This window comes from Larus michahellis, chromosome 17 (assembly GCF_964199755.1).
Source record: "Larus michahellis chromosome 17, bLarMic1.1, whole genome shotgun sequence".
Taxonomy (NCBI): Eukaryota; Metazoa; Chordata; class Aves; order Charadriiformes; family Laridae; genus Larus; species Larus michahellis.
Window position 1 is genome coordinate 8,405,577 of NC_133912.1, and position 14,882 is coordinate 8,420,458.

General features: G+C 54.5%; 1 protein-coding gene across 15 annotated transcripts in view; it reads left to right on the plus strand.

The window, feature by feature from the left end:
- The window catches only part of CADM1 (cell adhesion molecule 1), a 165,158-nt gene that overhangs the window by 128,037 nt on the left and 22,239 nt on the right, over positions 1 to 14,882 (plus strand). For 8 of the 15 annotated variants that reach the window (XM_074561438.1, XM_074561439.1, XM_074561440.1 and 5 more), the window contains 3 exons: positions 1,613 to 1,712; positions 4,378 to 4,550; positions 9,078 to 9,149. In XM_074561438.1, coding sequence (XP_074417539.1) covers positions 1,613 to 1,712; positions 4,378 to 4,550; positions 9,078 to 9,149 — 345 coding nt within the window. Of the gene's footprint in view, positions 1 to 1,612; positions 1,713 to 4,377; positions 4,551 to 9,077; positions 9,150 to 9,571; positions 10,826 to 14,882 lie in introns of those variants that run through there. The other 7 variants (XM_074561441.1, XM_074561450.1, XM_074561446.1 and 4 more) reach the window with 3 other exon arrangements.

A 14,882-nucleotide genomic window follows, 5' to 3' on the forward strand; every position in this document is an offset into this window, starting at 1 on the left:
ACAGGAGGGGCGCGCTGCAGAAGCTGTTGCGCAGGGCTTCCTCGGCACAGGGCGCTCTGCCCTCTCTCTTCCCCTGTGAACTGGGCTGAAAGGGGTTTCTGCTCGTTCTACGGCACGCAGGATAATGGCATCCCTGTTTCTGGCACGGGCTCTTAGGTACTGCCGCAAAGCAAATAATAAATAGCGAGCAGATGGCCGGGGGGGTGGGAATTGCGAGTGAGAGTGGTGAGCGGGAGCGCGGCGTTTAAGATGCTGCCTGTGATTTACCTCCCGCATAACCCCTGCTGTAACTCCTCTCCCCCTCTGGACGCCTCGGGTGAGCGCTCGCGGCGCGGGCCAGGCTCCGTGCGGTATTTCAGCTCCGCTCTCTGCCCTCCTGGGGGCTGCTGCTGCGTGTCCCCCCCCGGGCTCCGAGGCCGGGACCCCCCTGGCCGTACCCGCAGCTGGCTGCAACGGGGGACCCAGGCATCCCGGGGCTGGTCTCACGGGTGGCTCCGTCGCCCTCCTGCCAAGGGCCTTTCCTTCCCCGGCTCGTGCCGGGAACGTTCCGGTCACTTCCACGTCGTTATTTTGTGTGTGCAAAGCGTCAGGCGTGTTTCCGTGCTGGGGTGCGGGACGGCCCCCGGGCATCGCCGGCCCCCGCGCTGCCGCCCCTCCAGCTGCCGCGAGAAGCATCTGCGGTGGGGATTAGGTTATAAAATGTTTGCGGTGTAGTCATCTCAGGAGAGGATTTACTCGTGTAGCTTATTCCATTACTGAAAATTATGAGAGTTTAAATTGGTTAAATCCTGACACGGATTTTTTTTTTTCCTAATCTCTATTATTCCATAGGAAGCATGTTAATGAGTTAAACACGGTTAATAAAATGCAGCGAGCCAATATTTTTGGTAGCAGTTACTCTCAGAGGAAATAGAAACATTTAAATGGTTTCAACCTTTACGCATACTGATTTTTTTGCCTTCCTTTGTTCCTTACAGTTGAGTAAACTCCTGAAAAATATATATGGCTTAATGGTATTTGTAGCATCGAATTGATTTCTTGTGCTGATAACATTTTAGCTACAGCTTAGATTGCGTTTTTAATCTGTGTTTCAGTTGTAGGAGGTAATGAATTTTTTAATTGTGGACTCCAGGTTTGCGGTTTGGCTTCTTTTTTTTTTCCTGCAGGGTCTTCCCGAAGTGTTTTTGAGCTGCTTCCCTAACTAAATGCTTTAATTCTCTCTGTTTATTTTAGGATTTAGAAGAGCTTCGTTTGGACAAAATAAGATCTTCTGTTGTTTAAACAAAAGCAGCCGCGGCTTCTTTTCGTGTTTCTAACAAGCATCTCTTGCAGAGCCCCACGTATTAATATGCGCGGAGGCCGAGCGGTGTCACACAGTAATATACGATCCGCGAGAAAAGCTATCGCTTCTGAGCAGCGCAAATACCTCCGGCTTCACCTCCGCGTGAAGGCGAATGAGTTCCTGTTAGCCTGAGCGAGCTGGGAGATAAACGGGGGGCGGCGGGGCGAGTTTCCCGGCCGGGGTGCTGCGCGCCGCCGGCTGCCCCCCTCCTGCCGCGGCCTCGGGCCCCTGTGACCCCACAGCTCACCAACTGGTGCTTTTGTCCTGCAGATAAGCCTCAAGTGCGGGTCTCTCAGAATTACCCGGTGCAAGGCCTCACGAGAGAAGGGGAGCCGCTGGAGCTGACCTGCGCAGCCTTTGGAAAGCCACAGTAAGTTGGCCACTTCCCGGGACGGGGCAGGTTGCCCGGCGGCGACGGGGCCGTGCCGCGGAAGCCCGCGGAGCTTGTTCAGCCTCCGTTGCCGTTGCAGACGCTCAATCCGGCGTTCTCTGCCGCGAAGACGATGTTAGAGTGTGAAGGAGAGGTGCCTTCTGCACCCGAGCACCTGCTGCGCTCTTCAGACGTTTCTTTTGACGCGCATTTATTCCCGCGTAAGCGGCGGCCGCGGGGTTTCTGCTGGAGGAGCTCCGGGGAGAGCTCTTCCCGGCCAGCGGGCAGCAAGCCCTCGGGTGCAGAAGGGGCACCCCCGGCTGTACCCCTCTTCCCCAGGGGATGGCTCGGGGGCCAGCCGGGTGCCGGTACGGCTGCGGGGGCCGGGGGCCGCCTGCCCAACCCCGGCGCGGTGCCCGTGCGCAGAGCCGAGACTGGCAGCGGAGAGCTGAGCGCTGGTAGAGGCGGAACGGATCCCTCGGGTGAGGCGGCCCGTCTCTCTGCTCCTCTCGCCCGGGGGGTGCTGCTCCTCCCTTTCGGTGCCCTCTGTGGCTTTTATGAAACACCAGTTTGATTCCTTCTCCTTGCCCATGCCCTTGAGGCTTTCCTGCCTAGTCGAAGGAATTACCGCATCAGGAAAATCCTGGCAAGGGAGGGTAGATTTTCTTCCACGCTTTCATCCTTGTTCTAATTTAAGTTTTGTCGACTTCTATTTTTTTAAAAAATACTTTCTCTTCCACTCGGATTTATGGCTGTCAAGTATTTACTATCCTTTTTTATTTTCATCGTGTTCATGAGATTTCTGCAAACATCCCCGAAACCTGTCGGCGTCTCCTTGGGAGCGTGCCCAGAGCGGAGGAGTTGCTGCGGGTGTAGGCGAACTGGAAGCCGCCCAGTTTGGCAGCGGCAGGGAGGAGCCGCGGGGGGCTGCCCTCCGCCGCGGCAGCGAACCTCCTCTCCCAGAACCGGCTGCCGATTCCTGCTTCCCACTTCCTCCTGCTGGCCACGAGGCTGATTCCCTCCCCGTGCATTAGAGACCGGCACGTCCCCTGCCGAATCCCATTTTAATATCGATTCCCCGCTCGGAGTCTGTCAGAGCCCCTTCGCATTCCCCCGCTCCTGGGTAACGGCAGTTCCTCCCCGTTGCTGTCAGCTGGGAATTTAATGAGTGGGCCGCTTCACTTTTTCTTCTTCCAGGCCACGAATAAGACATACACACGTTAAATGAGACAGACACCTCTCCCCGGCAGCACGCCGCTTAGCCTTCCGCTGATGCTAGTAATGTGCTAGGGATCCGCGTAGGTGGGTCACCTCACCCGTGTCTCTCAAAGCGTAAGAAAATACACAGTAAAATAATGGGCTGTGTTTACCTCTACGCTTTTAAGACAAAGAGATTTCGTAAAATCCTTTACAGAGGTTTAAGACGAACAGGGGTGCTTCTCCAGTTAAACAAAACCATTTCTCTGGGCAATTTGGCAAAGTAAACGCTGGGGGAGGCAAACAGAAGGCCAGAGCGTAGAGGGTTCTGGTTGGCCATTAATACGGGTGTGGTGTTCGGCTGGACACAGAAACCCCAAGGCTGTGACAAAAGTGGGGAGACACCCAGACGGTCACCGTTAGGGTGGGAAACAGGCTGCTGCATAGCGCACGCCACGCCGGGAACCCGGGGACTCCAAAATCGCAAATAGCCTTCGGAAGAGCGCAGCCGGGAGCACGGAAGCCCTTTCCACCCCTCTGGAGGCTAAAGAGCCGCTGCTGCCCGTGCCGTGGCTCCTGCGCTGGCGGCGGGGAGGGAGGGGAGCGCCGAGCCCCTGCCCAAAGCCAGCTCCAGCTCGGCAGCCGTGCCCCGCTGGGTTTGCGGGCGGCGTGTCCGTCCCAGCGCCGGGCTGGGATGCCGGAGCTTCAGGAGCTCCTACATCAGGGCAGTCGTCTGCCCTTGGGATGGCAGGAAAGGCCTGAGCTGCGGGACGCCTCCGGCAGGGCGAGCTCCCAGCACGTCCCAGCTGCAGCCCGTCTGTCCCCTCGCTCCTGCTTAAAGACTGTAATAATAACAATAAATTTAAAAAAGAAGGCACCCCCCCCAGGCCCCCCAGCGCTCACTTTCCTTACTAGCTCTAACCCACCAGGGTAACTTCCCCCCCGAGCGATGCAGCCAGCCGAGCGAAGGGATGCAGGAGGGTCTCCCGCTGCCAGGCGGGACCGGGGGGAAGGTCCGTCCTCTCCTCCGGCAGCCGAAGCGCTCTCGGGGAGCGGCACGGCCACGGCCCCCGGGGAAGGGCCAAGCGTGACAAAAACGTACCGGTTCTGCCACATGCTGCCCAGATCTGCGCTCAGAGCACCCCGTGGATGCACCTTTAGTCCATAGCCTCAAAGATTTCAGGTTTTCTGAACAAGCGAATGATTAACCACTAATGAACTTTCTTCCTGCTTGCATTAGTGTTTTCAGAAAACTTAAGGTCTGGATACAGTTTCCTGTTGGGTTAAAATAAATTTAAATTGAGGAAGCCCGACAGCATCTGGGCTTGAGTAGTGCAAAAAAGTGTGTGTTATTTCTTTACAGTTTTTCTTGGTTTGGGCTTTCTGTCTGTGGATGAACTATTGAAGATGCCATCTTTACCGTAGGAAAATAGTAATGTGACTGTTTCTTTTTCTCCCTCCTCTGTAGGCCTACGGACATGAGGTGGTTAAGAGTAGATGATGAGATGCCTCAACACGTTGTAGTGTCTGGTTCAAACCTTCTCATTAGTAACCTAAACAAAACAGATAATGGTACATACCGCTGTGAGGCTTCAAACGCGGTGGGGAAATCACATGCGGATTACATGCTGTTTGTATACGGTACGTGAGAAAACCACCGTTCTTCTAGACTCATTTACACCTAATTGCAACATACCGCGCTCTGAAAGCTTTGACAGAAGTTAACTTTTTGCTTAATGCAAGATTTACAGATAGCTGCCGGCACCTCTGCCTTGCGCCGGGCTGGGGTAGGGGCTGGAAAACCCTTTCTTTTGCTCCTGGGGCCGGGGGTGCGGGGCGCGGGGTGCAGAGCCCCTTCCCCAGCCTGCTGCGCTCCCTCCTCCGCAGCCGCGCGCCCGCCTCGTCCTGCTGCCGGGCCGAGCCCAGGGGAACGCAGAGCAGAGGCGCGGGGAGAGCTGGCAGGTTCTCTGGCCTGCTGACTCCTTTGCCTTTCGCTAGTACCTTCTCCAGCGTCTCCAGAAATGGTCCGGGGGGCGGCGGGTTCCAGGTCCTCCCTTAGCAAGTTAAATGACCAAAGAATCAGCCGGCATCCCTAGGTAATTACCAACCGGTAAATAAACTGGAGGAATGAGATGTCTTAAGCCTATCTGTGGCGGCTGAGCAGACGCTAAAACGCGCCTCAGCGTCTTTTTAAAGTGCTATTAAGTACCTCCTTTAATTCTTCAGTTCCTCCGCATTATTTTGCCGTTGCTCTAGACCTTGTGCTCCCGTCACGAGGCGTTGCATATAATGAAGATTCAGGAGGCGCTCGAAGAGCAATCCCCCAGTTTAATCATGAGCAACTCCCTTGGGCTGCGTATTAGAGCTTCGCCTGTGAAGAGTGGCGGTTGCGTGGCTGGGCTGAGCCCGCGGTGGGGATTGCCTCTTACTCGGGTGGGACGGTCACTCGCCTTGGTCTGAAGCTCATGCCGCGCAGCAGCCGCTGGAAGCTCTGCGGTCCAAACTCCCTCGTTCTTGCTCAGGCCCCGATAAATAGTTGACATCCCCTGCCCAAACGCCACTTGCACGTGAGCCGTTTCAAGCCCAGTCTTAGAAACTCGCCCAAAGACTGCAGATAATACCAAAACTGTGACTTTGAGCTGAAGTTGAGCTCATCCGCCACATCAGGCGGGTGGTTTTCTAGTGCCTCTAGCTCCAAAAGCCTCCAGCTTACAAAATGAAGTCAGATACGCATTTATGATGGAGTAATTTCTGTGCTCATGGAAAAAACCTTGTTTACATTGTTGTTTAAAGAAACGACTGCTGTTGTGGAGAAGCAATAAAGAAGTTGAAACAGGACACAGGCAGTTCCCCGTGAGATTAAAACTATGGAAAGCTACTGCCATAAAGCGGTCGTAGATGAGCTGATTTTATTCCTTGCGTAGTTTTATGGACCTGTTTTGGCCCGAGTAAGCACTAGATCAGCCCTCACCAATGTCACTGACCTGGGATTTGGAGCTCAGACTAACTCTCACACTTGTTAATTATCCTGCCTTTGGGATGTGGGCGAGAACTAGACCGCGCAGGACTTGCTCAGTGCTGCTCCCCCTCAGGATGAAACCCACAGGAGGAGACCCGAGACAGTCGTATTTCAAAGGAGGTGCAGGTTCCCAGGGGATGTGAGCCCATGGACTCTAGTTCAAGCGTCCAGTGGACGTTCTGGCCACGTAGGGGAGGGCTTTTCGTGGTCTGTCAGGAGCTTGCGGGCAGATAATGGTTGTACATCTCATCACGTCCAGTTTCTGCACATTTGGGAGCATCCCGCTAGGATCCGGCACTCTGGACAGCATAAAGAATCCTACTAACCCTGAGTTTAAAAGGGAGAAATCCAGAGGCGTTGGTGTGGAGGAAGCGGTTGGGCTGTGGCCATCATCTGAAGCCTCCTGCAACAGAACCCCAGTCGGGCCGTCCCTGCAGGGCGGCTCTGCTGCCTGCGGCCATATGCTGCTCTGGCCCGCGCGTCTCCAGCCCCGGGCACCTTTCCCCACCACGAGGCAGCAGATATTCCGTCCCCACTGGGATTCCTCCGTGCAGGCGCTGGGTGCAAGCTGGTGGGAGGACATGCCTGGCCACAGACAGGGTTGGCTCTCGCCGCTTGTCAGTGCGGAGCTCCCCCGGATCACCTTAACTTGGGAACCGGGGCCTTATGGACATGGAGCTCCCCCGGATCACCTTAACTTGGGAACCGGGGCCTTATGGACGTGGAGCTCCCCCGGATCACCTTAACTTGGGAACCGGGGCCTTAGGGACGTGGAGCTCCCCCGGATCACCTTAACTTGGGAACTGGGGCCTTATGGACATGGAGCTCCCCCGGATCACCTTAACTTGGGAACCGGGGCCTTATGGACATGGAGCTCCCCCGGATCACCTTAACTTGGGAACCGGGGCCTTATGGACGTGGAGCTCCCCCAGATCACCTTAACTTGGGAACCGGGGCCTTAGGGACGTGGAGCTCCCCCAGATCACCTTAACTTGGGAACCGGGGCCTTAGGGACGTGGAGCTCCCCCGGATCACCTTAACTTGGGAACCGGGGCCTTAGGGACGTGGAGCTCCCCCGGATCACCTTAACTTGGGAACTGGGGCCTTATGGACATGGAGCTCCCCCGGATCACCTTAACTTGGGAACCGGGGCCTTATGGACATGGAGCTCCCCCGGATCACCTTAACTTGGGAACCGGGGCCTTATGGACGTGGAGCTCCCCCAGATCACCTTAACTTGGGAACCGGGGCCTTAGGGACGTGGAGCTCCCCCAGATCACCTTAACTTGGGAACCGGGGCCTTAGGGACACAGTCCCCCCGCAGCCGGGGGTCGTTAGGCAGCAGCCATAGGCATGGCAGAGCCGTGGTCCGGCACACCTCCGGGAGAGGCAGGGTTGCCGTAGTCTCCATCCCAAAGGGATGGGTTTCCGTGCCGACGGCCTCCAGCAGGCAGGGCTTGCAGAATACCCGCTGCTGAGCTGTGCTTCACACCTTCCTCTGCCGCGCACGTGCTGTAAGGATGTCGAGTCACATTGACACCGAAAACACGTTTATTTTTAAAATCCCTTTCACACTTTTCCCTCCCGTGGGAGTGGGCAGACACGTTTGCTAGAAACTTCCAGTGCAATTAGCACGCGGTCTTTTTTTATTGCTTTTATGGAGGAAGAGTCTGCTGCACAGCATCCTCCCCGTGCCGTTTGGTGAAAGGCCAGGGAGTTTCTTCCCCGGGTCCTGCCGTGCTCCAGCTGCTCCGGTCCCCGCGGCTCCCGGGCAGACACATGGATTAGGGGCGAGCAAGGGCCACCCTGGCGTAGGTGTAGGGACCGGGGTGCTTCGGAGGTAGGGGAAGGGCAATAACCGCTTAGAATATAGCCGTAAATAAGCGCTCCGCAGCCCAGCAAACTCCGAGGTCATGTTTCTCAACTTCTGGGAAGTTGCAGGGAATATAATAAAGGTGCAGCATATAATTAAAGTTCGGCTGTATTAATTAGGGAATCTGAGAGAGCTCGCTTGGAGATAAAAGAGTAGCAGATGTGTTAGCGATGAAGAGTTGACATGCTATAGAGGAAACCTAGAGTCAAAAGCCCGTGAAATGTTTCATGCTCTATTATTGCCGAATGAAGCCGTAGTTCAAAGTCTTCCCGACTACTTAGCGCATTCAGTTTGATCATCTGGGCATTGATACATATTTTTTCTTTTACATCTCCTCATATCTACCTTCTCCTGCCCGATAATGTTGATGAGGATGTGCCCCCGTACCTAACGGAACCGCCGTGAGGAGCGGCAGTGTTTGAGTCTCCACAGGTCACGTACGTCAGAAATGGTTATCAGTCCCAAGGAGAAACATCCCCGGGTCTGGGTTTCTCGTTAACGATGCCCTAGTAGCCAAAACAGGAGCGTTCAACTGAAATTGTCAGGAAAATATTGACTTTTTTTTTATTAAAAGATCTTGGTGAAATTCTTCCTACCTTGAAATTGATATTTAGTAACGATGTTCTGATTTCTTTGTATTTATTACTGTCTTTGAAGTAGTTTTTAACATCCTGCTGACGTGTATTGGTAGCGGAAGAACAGCGAGGCAAGCGGCCCGGGGAAGAAAGCGCGATTTATCCACGTGCTGTTGATATTTAGCCTGTAAAGCGCAGCGGGGCCCCTCACGCAAACCTCCCACCTGGGATTTCCCGTGTATATGTAGAAAGGCGACGAAGCATCGCTGTGTCTCTCTTTGTACCTGTAAACTGTTCTTTTTGTTGTGGAAAGCGTGCAGTTTATTTTTCTTATGCCTCTCCCATTCCATTTCTCTCTCTCTCATTGACTAATTTATGCTGGGTTTTATTTGGTTTTTTTTAATTTTTGTTTAGCGCTGTAGAAGGCCAGAGGGGGGGAGTTTTGGGGCCAGATTCTCCGGCTGGCGCGGGTCCCGAGGCGCGGGTCGCGCCAGGAGCCGTGTCCGGCTCCGGAGGATCTGGCCCGCGGTCCTCAAGGCCAGCTGGGCGCCCCACCTGGCTTCAGAGGAGGGAGGGCATCCCACAGCCGCGCTGCTTCTTTGCGTCCTTGTTTTTCTCTGATCACGATTGACCGCTGTTGTGTTCTGCTTGTTTTTTCTTAATTTGCTTTTTTATTATTTTCCTTTTTATATTTTATCCAGATCCCCCCACAACTATCCCTCCTCCCACAACAACCACCACCACTACCACCACCATCCCTACCACCATCACAGGTACGGTACCTTCATAACCATTGGAAATGTCCTGAATGTTTATTGTCTTTTATGTATATAAGCAGAGCGTGAAGCCTGGGGAAAAACAACAAAATTATTTTTTTTCACCAAATACACCCACGGTAGCGTGTGAGCCCTGGTCCAGCAGTCCGACGAGTCGGATAGTCCTTACGGCAGGTGGTTCTGCAAGGCGGGAGTTGCCGTGGCAGAAAAAGCTATTAGTTCACTTCGTGGCGGCTAATGTTGGGTGCGTTCAAACGAAGGATACGAAGAGCCGTAGAGCTCATTTCACACGGGCAGTTGTTTCAGCCTCAACCCCATCAGTATCAATTTCTGAGCAATTTCTACTGGGAGGCAGAAAGTTTGGTCTGTGGTAATTTAATTCACCTGATGCGACCGGAGATGCTTTCTCTCGTGCCTAGGTGTTTGGTCCGTCTCTGTGCTAAGCCCTCTGCCTCGCTCTCCCGGAAGAGTGAATCCCACCAGTCGTTTTTTAGTGAGTCCAACGCCATCGGTATGAGCCTTTTTGGGGAGCTGGCTTTTAGCATTTTGAGTTTTTCCCTGTCTTGCGAGAAAAGGTGAATAAAACCAACCAGCTGATCACGAGACACCTCTCTCTGTCACACGCATCCGTCATACTTCCTCACTAGACCCGACTCTCCACTCGTGGGGAAGGCCTTTCTGGTTTCTTTGTCATCATTTGCATTCTCATTTCGCTGATCTTTTCTATTTCAACCACTGCTTTTGCTTTTGCTTGCTTTTTTTTTTATTTTTTTTTTTTGGAGGTAGAGGTGACAAACCGAAGGTGAGAATGGACCATTGAATAGCTAATGGCATCGTGTTTATTGTTGCTGTAAACCATCCCCTGTGTAAATGCCTTCACCTTTTATTTGCTTTTACGACGTTGCTCGGCTGACTCTAGCTGTCCTGCGCAGGGTGTTTTGTGGCTTCTTTCCTTCTGAGGTTTTCGCAACCGAGTCAGACTCCGCTGGCGTGGAGAAGCAGTTGAAGTCTTTCTTCCGACGTGCCTTACCGCGCACCGCGTGTGCGCCGTCTGCCATCCACCATCGTGTTGTCCAGCCCTCCCCATTCTCTGTCTTCCTCCCTCCAGGTGGTTATCGATAGCACCCAACCCCAGGCACCCCCGTTGGGATGCTTGGGACGCTCTGCCGTGATCGCTTTCCCATTTTGCGATTTGTTCATTTATTTCTGTTCTTGTTTTCTTAACCAGCTTTCATTTCACAGTAGGTTTCAAACTTTATTGAAGTCTCCTTAAGAGCCGTTTGCAGAGAAACTCCGTCCCGTGGCTCGGTGTAAATGGACGTACCTACAGTTTCCTTTGGGTCCACGGTAATTTGTTCGCGCTTTCAGTGAAGTTTGCGAGGCTCAAAGGAAGAATTTGTCTTGATGCTTGATTGACCCTGTTGTGTTGCTGGCCGTGCCTGCGAACATTAATGATTGTCCTTTTCCCGGGAACTGGGTCGTTATCAGCCCATCGTTGGGATCGCCCTTGGTCCTTCAGGCTCCCAGGCAGGGGCCGCTCATAACAAATAGTGGTTTTGCTGTTTGCTCTTCTGCTGCAAGCGTTGCAAATTGTTTGGGAATTTTCAGTGGCCTCTGGGCTCCTAGGCTCTCCTCCGCAGTAGTTTTCTAGCTTTTTTTGTATTAAAAAGAGGAAGGGGGGTGGGCGGTTCTTGCCGTGAGAAGCGGCTCTCAGCAGCGCTCCTGCCTGCGCCCCTTTGGAGGGTGCCGTGGGCTCTGGCTGCTGCTGTTACGTGGTCCGGGGGTGGCAGTGGCCCCAGCCCGAGGGTTTGTGCCTCCCTGAGAAGCTGTGGATGCCCAGGAGGTGCCCAGCACCCCCACAGCCACAGCTGGGGAGTCTCTACCTGCGAGGAATCGCTCCTGACGTCTGCTACGGGTTTGCTTCAAACACAGAGAGGAAGGGCCGATGGTGTCCAGGAAGGGAGGCCTCCTGGCGAGATGTTTTCCCAGCCATTTCTCCTTGTCAGCTTCCCACCGGAGCGAAGCGCTGCCCGCAGGACCGGCGCGGCCCTCGTGAGGGTGCTGCTCCCTGGGGAGGCACGACTGCAGGACAGGCGGCCCTGTCTTGTTCTCGCACTTAGGTTTGCAGTGATGGAGGATCTAAAACTCAAAGCTTGCTGAGACCCTGTTGGCAAAACCCAGGTGGATCTCCATCGCCTCCTCGGTGCCCGTCTGTATGGGCTCTGAAGTGCTGAAGGAGCTGGAAATGTCATGAAAATGTAATATTGTTCGCTCACTCCAGCGGTTTCTGCTCGCGGTATGTAGGAAGAAGAGTAGTTAATGCTGACGAGAGAAATTTCTATAATCTTCCCTGACGCCGAGCTAGCGCTGAGTCTTCTTGACGGGTGTCTTCCCATCTTCTGCCCACGAGCTCAGCCTGCTTTTCCCACAGAGAGCAGCTGAGCCCTCCCCTCCCCTCCCTTCCCCTCTTCTCTTTCTGTGGCCGTGTCCTGCTTTGAGGTTTTCCAGGCAGCGCGGAGCTGCAGAACTTTTGCTCTTCAATAGTTAAGAGACTTTGGAGCTGGGAAAAAATTAGGTCAAATTAACATAATCTCTAGAATTACATAGCACAGGGGTGTTGAAACACTTTTTAAAGCCTCGAGAGACAATTGATACCTTAATTCCCGTCATCACCGAGCCGCTGAGATACTCTTGGAGCGCGAGGGAAGCGCTTGGGTAGCAGCCGGGGTGTTCATTCTCCCCGCTGGCTGAGAGCGGTGCCTGAAGATGCAGGGACTTGAAACCTGGTTTGTTTTGTCTTTTTCCCCCTATTTCTTGTATGATACTGGCCTAGTCCACGTCCCCTGAAACCACAGAGTAGTTCTGAGAAACAGTTGTCTTGGTTTAATTTTTAAAAAAAAGGGAAAGACCTGCCCGGAAACGGTTTCTGTGTCTAAATCTGATGCTGTGGGTCCGCTGTCGTCCCTAGCAGCCGCCCCATGGAAACTGCATTCTTGGAAGTCATCCTTTCGTCTTACTGGGGATAGCGTCGTCTGGATTCATTTTCCCCTATCAAACAGAAGAGTCTGGAAGGGCTGCGCTTGCCGCTCCGCGTGCGTGGCAGGTTACCCCTTTTGTGCAGGTTCCGATGGCAGACATCTTTTCTTCCTTGCTTGCCTGTGGTATTTCTACCCAAAACGCGTCCCAGCGTGACGCGGAAGCGCAGCCCTGTCCCAAGGAGTTCATCTCGGAGCGGGGACAGCCGCTGCTCGGCCAGCCCGAGGGGCAGCAGCCGGGGGAGGACGGACGGATGGACGTGCGGGTGTAGGATGGAGCACGGCCGCGGCTCCCCACGCTCCCCGGTGCTCCCAGTCCCTCCCCGCACCCCCCGGGTCCCTTTACCGTCCCCTCTTCTTTGACAAGGGCAGATCCTCTATGGCTGCCGCCGGAGGCTTGAGCTACGAAGGCACGAGGAGCCCGTGAAGCGGTTTCACGGCAGGGCGGTTTTGGGGCAGATTTCCACAAAGCTGCCCTGCCGCGTTCTGCAGGGGAAGGAAAAGCCGAGTGGTGGTAAAGTTTCCGAAACAGCACGACCTTTAAAGCTTTTCCTCTGTCACCGGTGCTCTGCTTCAGTGTAGGTGCTTGAAAAGATTTCCTGCGTGACAGTTTGATCTTTTTCGTGTATCCTCCAACTGCATTGATATTCCGACCGTCCTTTGGCGTTTCAGCTGTTATCGCTGGCAAGCCCTTTTTTCATCAGTTCAAATTGTCCTTGTGGCTTTGTTCATTAAGATGTACAATACGATGCAGCAGAGCAAACTGCATCATTTGAATTACCCCCGGAGTCGTTCCTTGAAAAGCTGGTTTTGGACAGCCGTTGTTTCCTGGGAGATAAAGGTTCTTAATAACAGCAAAGCCCTCATCCTTGGGCCCGGCACGGGGCGGAGCGGGGCGGCTACTCTGCCTTTTCAAGCATCCTCTTGCTGCCATCTGGTCCTGCTTAGCACGTACACCTCCGCGCCCCGGGACCTACCCCATTATTTGTACACGCAGATTTGCATTTATCACGCTTTCTCCGCAGACGGATCACGCAGGTGCCTTGGCAACAGTTTCGGTGGAGACGTGGGGGTGCGACACACACGCACGTTACCAGCGCTTCAGCCGTGCGTCGGATGCTGCTGGTCCTGCAGAGCCCCCGCTGCCCATCTTCCAACGGAATCAACGGCAAAGCCCCAGGTTCCGCTGTGGCTCTCTTTAATGCCGTCTTAGACCGTGTTTTAAACCCCACCGATCCCTTAGAGCGTCCGCGAGCAGGTGCGTGTGTGTTCAGGGGGCTGAGGCATCGCAGGCAGGGGTTTTGGCTTTGGAATTCCTGGGGCGTGCTCGTACCTCCCGGAGGAACTGGGTTGGAAAGCGCCAGGCGGGTGCTGTGGCTGGTTTTTTGTGTCATCCTAGCTACCCAAGGAATGATAGTGCGTGGCAATCCGCAGTCCTTGAGGAGAAATGGCGGAGCAGGTGTTCAAAGCACGAATTCTCCTGCCGGAAAACTTCCTCAAAATGAGGAGAATGCTGGTTTGATCCGCAGTGGAAGTTTGTTCCGCTGGGATTGCAGCTGGTTGTGTGGACACCTCCAGTGGCATGGGGCTCATTCCAACAGAAACCCAAGAAGGCGGTGGGCGGGAGGAACGCGATCGAAGTCATTCTTTGCACACATTACCTTGCGGGGGGGCGGCGGGAGGTGAAGGGGCGGCGGGGGCATTGCTGAAGTACGCTCGTGCCCGCAGAACCGCAGGCTTCGCATCTAGTCAGCGCGGCTGCTGGCGGCGGCGTTCGGGTGGAATTTAACCGTCACTGGGGAACGCTGTGTCTGTTCCCCAGCCGATCCCAACGTGGGGCGGGTGGTCGGCTCCAGCCTGTCCCTCTGGGCGTTTTTACAGCTTTTTCTCCCCATTTTCTGAGCAGCCCTCAGGAGGTGCCCATGCGGTCGCCAGGCACTGGGCGGGTCGGACGGGGCCCCCGGGTCCTCCTGCGCTGGGTGCCACCGTGCAGGCACTCAGCCTGGGGATTTGTTCCCCCAAATTATTTATTATTTAACTTTCGCTTTCCATTGAAGCTTCTGCATGTCCCCGGTAAAATGTCAAGTTAATTTAAAGATGATAGCGCGCTCTTCTGACATTTCCATCCAGGATGTGACCGCATTAAAGGGAATAAAGGGAGAGAGAGTAGCTGACAGGCCCGTTACAGAAAATAAAATGAAATAAAATGTAGTCTTTTCCTACCGTGTCCAGGCAGTAGCGGACGCGGTACTGTCACGCCTGCCGTCATGGCTGGTGGTACAGAAACCAGCGTTTTGCTGGGCAGAAGAGGTGCGTGTGGAGGAGAGCGAGGGCAGAGGGAGCCGGGCAGGGGATACGTGTCCCCCCCGGACGAGACGGGCTGTGGGCAGAGCAGAGGAGGGGCCAGGGCTTGCCCGGGGTTGTGGGATGCCTGGCAGCGCCATGGGCCACCCTCTGAAGCCCAGGGTTCGGCTGGGAGCCAGCGCTGTGCCGGCACCGCACGTTGTCGGCTTGGGGAAACCACGGAGCAGTTCAGTGTTTGCAAGGTTGGGATTGAAATAAACCCCAAATCCCGGCAGAGCCTTATGGAAAAACACAGAAAGGCGTAGCTGGAGCCGCAGCACTAATTTCGGAATGTTTTTGTTCTTGTTGCACACAACTTCTATCCAGATTGTGATTGTTTTTGTGAAACATC